This window comes from Hipposideros armiger, unplaced genomic scaffold (assembly GCF_001890085.2).
Source record: "Hipposideros armiger isolate ML-2016 unplaced genomic scaffold, ASM189008v1 scaffold_47, whole genome shotgun sequence".
NCBI classification, from domain to species: Eukaryota; Metazoa; Chordata; class Mammalia; order Chiroptera; family Hipposideridae; genus Hipposideros; species Hipposideros armiger.
In genome coordinates, this window is record NW_017731397.1 from 2820476 (window position 1) to 2829244 (window position 8769).

The following is an 8769-nucleotide window of genomic DNA, read 5'->3' on the forward strand; positions in this document are numbered from 1 at the left end:
TTGAGTTCAATAACTTTATGTAATACATTTTTTTTCAAATTTCAGGCCCCAAAATTAGGGTGCATCTTATACATGGGGAAATATGGTACCCAATAAATGGAAGAATATGTGCACGCGCGTGCACACACACACACACACACACACACACACACACACACACACACACTCACAGACACACTTTTATTTCCACTCCCAGGTCTTGTCTATTTACACCTTCTGTTCAGAAAACTCCTTATCTGTCTATCTAGCCCTTCCCTCTGGCCTGGTTCCTAGTGTCTAACAGCTGTTACTGGTGTTCCCATTGAGCTGTCCTTTAAAGAGTCATATGTTTCTTTGACCTATTAAGCAGACCCATTATGGAGTTGATTTTAGGATTCACAAAATCGTGTAACTTCAGAACTTTATTTGAAAGATGTGGAATATGAGGTCTAGAGAATGTAGGTAATTTCCCCCAATAACAGAATTTCAAATCGAGATTTCTGGGTTGTCAGTGTTGTCTTTTTACACATACAACAGAGTGCCCTGGAGCTGGAAGGAGAGTCTGGGAAATGCACAGGACTTAGCCTGAGAAGGGATTCTGTCCGTAAGTAAGAGAGGACTTAGTAGTGATAAGATGGTTACTAAATTGTGTGACCTTGTGTGTGGTGTTTAACTTATTTCTCCATTTCTATAATAATATGTTCCCTGCTTATCTCATAGATCTTGTGAGAGCTAGATTCTAGACAATGTGGACGAAATGTTTATACTTGTAAACTGCAAAAGGCTTCATAAATACTAATTTATCTTTAATTAGCACACAGCACATAACTGCTATATGTATATATTGGATACATAGGTGTATATGTGTACATCTTAATAAATTAATGTGCTAATAAAACCATTCTCAATAAAACCATTGTCTTTGCCTATCTTCTATCTATAATGTCCAATTATGATCATCTGTGGTAGGCTGTCTGTGTACTGCAAAGAGAACTCAGTATCTTGAGAATGGGCTAGGAATGGGGAAGAATGCAGGTGGGGATTTTGCTGCATTGAAATCCAAATTAACAGATAGGAAAGCCCCTTACCCATAGGGAATCAGGGAACATAGCCTCGGCCTCCCTGATTGGGTATATCAAGCTATTTTCAGCGTCATGGATATTAAGCTATTTCTTTGAATCTCAGTGGATAATTTACTAGGATTAACTGCTCTCTGCAGGATTTAGAAAAGTAAATAGAATTCTAGTTCCTTGTGATATAGGAGTTTATAAAGGGAGTGTGGAAATGGCAAATTTCTTTCAACTTCAGGGCACTGTTCAGTTGACTGGTGGTGATGTCATAGAAAACTGTGCAAAAAAGAGATTTTGAGCCTGACAAGTGCCATAATCAATGTAGCTGTATCTGCCATAGGCTCAGGTAGGAATAATACATGTACATGGTGGAAATAGCGCCGAGGCCTTGGTTTTAATCCTGGTCTTGTCACCTGTACCTGGGAGACCTTGAACAAGACCCTTAATCACTCAGGGATTCAATTTTCCTCATTTGTAAAAGAATTGGCACGGTCAGCCTTCCCTCCATGGTCCTTTCTGGTTCTTGTATCTTCTGTTTCTGAGAAAGGGGCAGTTTATACAGTTTTATTCATGTCAACTTAGATACACCTTTACTTAGGAAGATGACTGTCCTACATGATTACAAAGGTGTAATTCTCCCTATTGACCTTATAGGATCTTGCAAGATCTAGATTGTAAAGAATGTGTGTGAAAACATTTTGTAAACTGAATAAATACTAGCCAGAAATAGTGGCTTCAGATACTCCAGTTTTCTAAGTAGAAAATTCTCAGAACAGTCAAAATATGAAAGAAATTCTATTCCTTTTAAAGAGTATCCTAAGAACACTTTTTATAGCAAAGGAAACTAAAATTAATTATATTTTTAACAGGCGAAAGCTAAATGCATTTTACTTGGAACCTTTCATCAGCCTCCCTCTCAAAATGGGAGCTAGAATTGCTAAATTTCTCTTGTCTGTTAACAAAAAGGAGTTAACACGTTTGTTTCTTTTTGCTTGATACAGAAATTTATAAAATCTTGTTTTCCTCCCAGCCCCCTGAAATCAGGCTTACCATAGGCTGAGCAGATTTTTTGGCCTGATTTTAGCTAAATCATTTTTTTTCCCAGTTAGAAAAAAAGTCATTCCACATATTGCAATAGTATTCAAATGATATGGACCCAGGAAAGTCGAGTGTGGGGTCTCCTGAAGTTGCCCGGATGGAGGTTTGGAAAGCCCTCACATACGGCAGCCTACTACATATTGCGTTCCTCCTTTGGGGCTTACGGTTTTATTTTCTTCCATGTTGTCATTTTATTTAACGGTCTGGACGATTACGGATGGCCAGTCGACATCATAATTAAAGCGAGGGGAGGGGATTTGTGAATTTAGCCCATGCTCGCCACTGGCTTTTGAGGAAAAGATCTCATGTGTGATCACTCGGTCTTTTTGCAGATCAGACTCCGACCCCAACGCGATTCCTGAAGAACTGCGAGGAAGTGGGGCTCTTCAATGAGCTGGACTGCTCCCTCGAGCACGAGTTCCGGAAGGCTCAGGAGGAGGAGAGCAGCAAGCGGGTAGGTGTGCTTGGAGACCCCTTAACAGGTGCCTCCGCTAACACTTGGTAGCAACTTCTGTGTGGAAACTGGTGGCAGATTGTGCTGACGTGGCCTGGCCTTTAAACAGTGTTTGATCCATTTGTAAGTGTTTGTCTAATGTTAAAAAAAAGAAAAGAAAAGAAAAGAAAGGATGGGTCACTGATTGTGGTAGAATCTAAAGCTAGAGAAATCCTGGGAAAAACCGATATCTGAAATACGAAATTCACGCCAAAAAAAAAAAATTATCTTATTCTTGAACCTGAGTCAGATAAACTCACAGACTTTTTCTGTTCAAAACTAGTTGATTTACTTTGCTAAGTATTTAATAGTAAACCCTACGTGATGGTGAGAAGACAAGCGTCAAAGAGGCAACTGGTGAAAAATCATAGCTATGGGAGAGGGGCTTTCTCCGATTTGGGCCCAGATTGTAACCGTCTGATTTCCATCAGATCTCCACCAGGTTCACAGTTACTTCCTGGTCATATTATTGAACATCTGTTGCTGTTGAGACAAATAGGTGTACTATAAGAGTGCATTATTTGTTCTTACAAATGTAGAAAATCCACTTGATGAATCCCTCCAGAATATATGCAGTTTTATTGTAATGTTGTGCTGGCATTTTCAAGTCACTTTACAAGATTAAGGGAAGGAAATGAGGTCATAAGTAAATGTGATAATGAAGCTTTTTAGCATTTTTTCCTTGTTTTTATAGACCATTATTGAATGCCCGAAATGTACTAAACGACAAATTAGACACATTCCATGAACAGAGTCTTAAAATGTGAAAGTTGGTTGAAAGGAAGGACCAGCTAGGTTGTAATGGATGCTGAAGTCCCAGCTGTTCCCTTAGGAGAAGAAATTTTAAAAGGTTCTGATATTTCTCTAAGTGTTTCAAAACCTTTGAATCCTCCTCTACGTGAAATTTTAATAATCCCCCTCCACCAGGTTTTTCATGTCAATTTCTCACATCACAATAATCAAGTGCTTATAGTCAGTCTGTACTGCTTCAGGAAAAATCATGAAAATAGGTGAAGGTTACAAGAGGGGTATAAAATTTTATTTGTTTGTAATTAATTTGTTATTCGTACTTGACACCCTCATCCCCACCACCCCAGTGATAGGAAGGGCCTTTAAAAAAAAATTATTTAGTGCTTATTTGCCAGACACTATTCTGGGCACTTAAAAAAAAATGAACTCAATAAAAATAAAAGGTGCACATTCTTTATTTCATGGCAATAGAAATTGATTTCTTTTTAAAAAAAACCAACCAAACAAACAAAAAACACATGAAAATAACAAGGGGGAAGAAGAACCAAAACCCAAAAAGTCCAGTACATTTCCTCAGATTGAGGAACGAATTTCTTTAGCTCTCTTGGTAGGCGTGACATATGCAAAAGCATAAGGGATTAAGTTTATTTATTCCTCGAGACAGTCAAGGTTGGCTTCTGAGATTAAACTGAACTGCACAAAATGCGTATGCTTGATCTTTATTGTCTTCACTTCTGATAGGATGGTTTTAACTGAAGTGCATGCCTTTGATTTTCCTAAAGACATTTACCAAGGACAGCGTTAGGAAGCCATGACAGGGGAGTGGTTTTAGATGGTCTCCAGTACATAGTAGTCATGATCTCCTATATGATGTCCTGTGGGAGGAAATTCTTGTAGATGTGAATTCCAGGAAATAGTTTGCTTCCCCCGAGGAACTGAAATATTTTCTCCTCGTGGACATGAAAATCACGTAACTGGCTCTCTTTCTCTTTTCGCATTGACTGCTTGGTTAACATTCATTCAAATTTACTGCTTAACTTTGAGAACCGTTTAGAGCACTGTGATGAGGGTGGCGTGCTTCTGCCCCTCGACTAGACTTTCAGTTCCAGCTTCTATTTCCTCTGGTCCTGATTTTTCATTTAAGAAACAATTTTCATGCTATATGTTTTTTGAGACCTGCTTTTGATTCCTCATGAGTGGAGAAAGAGCATAAATATTGGGTGGACGGAAAAGTCATGACGTATTTTTTCTATGTTTTTCATTGCAAAAATGAGTCATGACTTTTCCGACAGCCCAATAATTAAACTTTAGAGATGAAGATAATTAGGCAAGCCAAGTTGAAAAAGATGACTATGATAGTTGTAGAAAAAGGTACTTTCTCTCTTTCAAGTGTTGCTCTTAGCCATGTGATGGCTTCTTGATGGGGATTGGTAGGGGAGATCCTGCAGCCAGCTTTCCCCATGGTTTCAGGGCAGGCTTCTCAGCAGACCACCATCTCTTGCGTGCATTGGACGTTAGACAGCATTCAGGCTGTTGAGGTATCCTCTTCCCTTGCCTGGTTCAAACCAGATGGGCCAAATTCAGCCTTGGGTGCCCAGGGCTCCACAAGAGGGCATCTTCTTGAGGACCAATGCATGCGCCTCACCCAGCAGCCAAATGGGCTGTGTTGGTGGCTTCTGTTCTAGCATTTCTTTGGAAGCCATAGGACCTGGAAATGATTAGGAGATGCTCTCCAATCTGCCAGTATAGTCTTACCCACCCTTTGGTCCACATTTCTCCAGCTACCAACATCCCTGGCACACTGTCAACCCCACCTCCTACTTCATTTATTTGTTCCCTGCTTAAAAAGTGGGAATACAACACTTGATTCAATGCATACCTTATTACCACTGAATGCTATCTTCTCCTGCTTCCCTTTCACTCCACATTCAGGTAATTATTTCTTTTTGATTCGATGTCTCCAGCTCTCTTCTGATTTCTTTTCCTCTTTGTTTTCTAATAAAAGACTTGCGTTGGTTTCCTCAGCAAGTTTTAGTTAAGTGGAAGATGGATTTATTTATCTGAAGGACTTATTTAACAAAGTTCTTGCTAGAACTTTCTAAGCACTTATACAAAAAGATTGGCAAGATTGGGCTGGTCCGTCCATCCATCTTTAAATTTCTAGCTGTAGTTTGGTCTAGAAAATTCTATTAAAGAGCAAATAGAGAATTGATCCTTGCTTAGCCCATGTGGCTGTCTATGGGGGAGAATTGTGTTCTACAGAGTACCTCTAATTCCAACACCCTTTTCCAAAAGCATCACAAAGTGTGTATAGAATGAGAACAGGCTAAAGGCAGGTTTGACCATTGGAAAAAGCCCTAATATCTGTCCATATTAGACATAGCAGACAACACATTCCACAATTGCCTCTATTTTCCATGTTAGTATAAGCTCATAGCCTCAAAACTCTTTAATAAGAGATTTTTTTTCCCCTTTGGAAAAGCCTCCGTCACTAGCAGGCATCACAAATTTAAGCTTGTATATGGCTTAGAAGTCAGGCTAGTCCATGTCCTCAACCAGAAGAGAAACTTTTGTTCATTTTTTTATTCATTCAGAAAGTATTTCTGAGTGCCCACCGTGTGCCAGGCACTGTCCAAGGCATTGGTGAATACGCTGCTGACTAAATCTGGTAAGACAAAGAAAATAAAACAACACTGCTTTCATATAACTTGCTTCTAGTGGGCAAGACAAACAAGAAGCAGGTAACAATAAAATATGTAACATGACAGAAGCTGATGAGTGCTATGGAGAAGAATATAGCAGGGAAGGGGCACAGGTAATGCTGAGGGCAGTCAGGGAGGGCATGGCTGGTGAGTGGACATGCCACACAGACCTGACGGAGGAGAAGGCTTAGACCAGGTAACGCATTGGAGAGAAAAGTGTTCCAAGTGGAGACAGGAAGAAGTCCAAAGCCCTGAGGCTAGAAGATGCTCAGTGGGTTGGAGGAATTGCACAGAGGCCAGTTTGGCTGGAGGGAGAGTATGTAATAGCCATAAAGAGTAGGTGTGGGAGGGAAGATCCGGGAAGGCCTGCAGACTTTGGCTTTTATTCTGAGTGAGATGGGGAACCCTACGACAGTTTGGAGCAGAGGAGTGATAGGCTCTGACTTGTATATTAGAAACATCATTTTGGCTGTGGAGTTGAAAGTAGACTGTTGGAGGGCATCAGCAGAGAAAGACCAGTTAGGCGAGTGTTGGCAGAATCTGCATTAAAGATGTTGGCATATCGGTCAAGGTGGATGTGAAGGGGGTGGTGAGCTTCTGGGTATATGCTGAAGATGGAGTGTCTGGGATTAGCTGATGGTTTAGATCTGGGGAGCAGTAGAAAGAGTGGAATCAAGGATGGACCAGGTTTTTGGCTGAAGTACCTGGAAGGCTGGAGTTGCCTGTGGGAGGAGCAGGTTTAAGGGGAACATCGAGGGGGTTGTTTTTAGACTTGTTAAGTGGAGAGATTGAGTGGGCAGATGAATATGTAGGTCTGCAACTCAGGAGACGGCGGCCTGTCTGGAGATGTAAATTTGGGAGTCAATGGCAGATAGATGGTGTTTCAATAAAGGAGATGTGTTCGAATCTCCTGGGCCGGGAGTGAAAAGAGATGGAACTCGGCAGAATCCTTCAGAATCCTCTAAGACAGAGTGTTCAACTCTCCTTAGTGGCCAAAGGTGACACGGAAGACCATAAGGCGGGAAAACTCAAGTCAGTGTGGGAACCCTAGTGGTCACGCTGAATGGACTCCGGTAACTGCCAATCGGCGTACTGATTTTGTGTTCCATATTAGAAGGGAAATCAAACAAACAAAACAGATTTAAGGAAAAGGGAAAAAACAAAAAAGAGGAGGATAAATTGACCTTTTGCCTTTGATTTCTTTTTAAAAAAATATCAAATAATGCACAGCTAGGAAGCCAGAGAGAGCTTCCTCATCTGATGGCAGTTGTGTACAACTGTGTGTGTGTGTGTGTGTGTGTGTGTGTGTGTGTGTCTAAGAAAGGAAGGGGAGTTGAAAGGACTCGAAATTAACTCTTTTGTCTTGCTGAGAGAAATATAACATTACAGCCCAACGTGGTGAAGGAACCTGAAGATGAAAAGTGCGGTGTGTAAGTGCTAAGTGTTGTTATTCTCCCCTAGGACCTCAATCTGACTCATTATGCTGATGTAGCAATAGCAAATTAGGACATTTCCATGCTTTAGAATTCCTACCCAAATGATGAAAAGTGCAGTCTATTCCCAGAGGGTGTTTGACTGTTTAACACATGGGAACAAGGGACAAGCTACAATCTTAAGATCTTGGATCCCAGCTCAACAGGAGTCATGGAACAGGGCACGGCCAGGTCAGGCTCAGCTCAGAAAAGCAGGCTGCTCCATCTGATTAAATTCTGTACCTGGAAATCATGTTACCCGACACCGCCAGTTATTTGGGGAGAGAGGGCTCAGAGACGGAGGTGCTCTGCTCTGCTTTCATACATAGCCTTGCTCTGTCAGCCGCTAGCTGGCTCCACTGCTCTCTGGGGAGGGTATGAGTGGTGAGGTAAAGAACAGAAAAGATACGGAATTGATGAACTTGCAACAGCTGCATGTTTCCGGTTATGTTAACATGTTGCTTCTATGATATTTGTGTAAAAAAATCCCTTCCTTCCCCAGAAGTCTGGGGAAAAATAATATTCTGAAATCTAAACTTGGTTTTACCCAGGTTTTGAAAATGTCACCATGTTTGCTAAATCCTAGTAGATGAGACTAGTTTTGATCTTTTCAGGTTTTTTTTTTTTGTTTTTGTCATCAGCATGATTGAAAAAGAAACACCCATTGGCTATGTTATAAGAGACCACCTATTCCTTTCCCCACCCCAATGACTGGAAATCCTAACCCTTGTATTGTAAGGATTCTTTTTGTCCTCTGTTTCAGCACACTACAAATGTAAAGCACTTTCAGCTTTCTCCTTTTCAGTTTAAATTTTGCCCTCAGTTTAGGTGCAGTTTGACTCTGGAAGAGGTGTTGACTTGGTCTTTGCATCCCATTCAGGGGAACGACTAAACCAGTGGATAAACTGGAATCTATTTCATGTGTTTTACTGGGTTGTCGGAAAAGTCATGACACATTTTTGCAACAAAAAAACATAGAAAAAATACGCCATGACTTTTCCGACAACCCAATAGTTCCCAGGGATTTAGGATTAATGAGTTCAATCTTGAGATTAGTAAGAGTTAGTATCCATTTCCACATATGTCAATGAATCATGATGTGATCTGAGGCTCTACCTCATTTCCCCCCCTTTGGTGGACAGTCAGGGTATCCTCAAAGCAGCAAAATGAATTGTCTATTGCAGCGGTTCTCAACCTTCCTAATG

General features: G+C 40.8%; 1 protein-coding gene across 3 annotated transcripts in view; it reads left to right on the forward strand.

Moving 5' to 3' along the window:
• Positions 1-8769, forward strand: part of CREB5 (cAMP responsive element binding protein 5) — a 455800-nt gene that overhangs the window by 112407 nt on the left and 334624 nt on the right. For all 3 annotated transcript variants that reach the window (XM_019639951.1, XM_019639950.1, XM_019639952.1), the window contains exon 4: positions 2480-2601. In XM_019639951.1, the coding sequence (XP_019495496.1) occupies positions 2480-2601 (122 nt within the window). The remainder of the gene's footprint in view (positions 1-2479; positions 2602-8769) is intronic.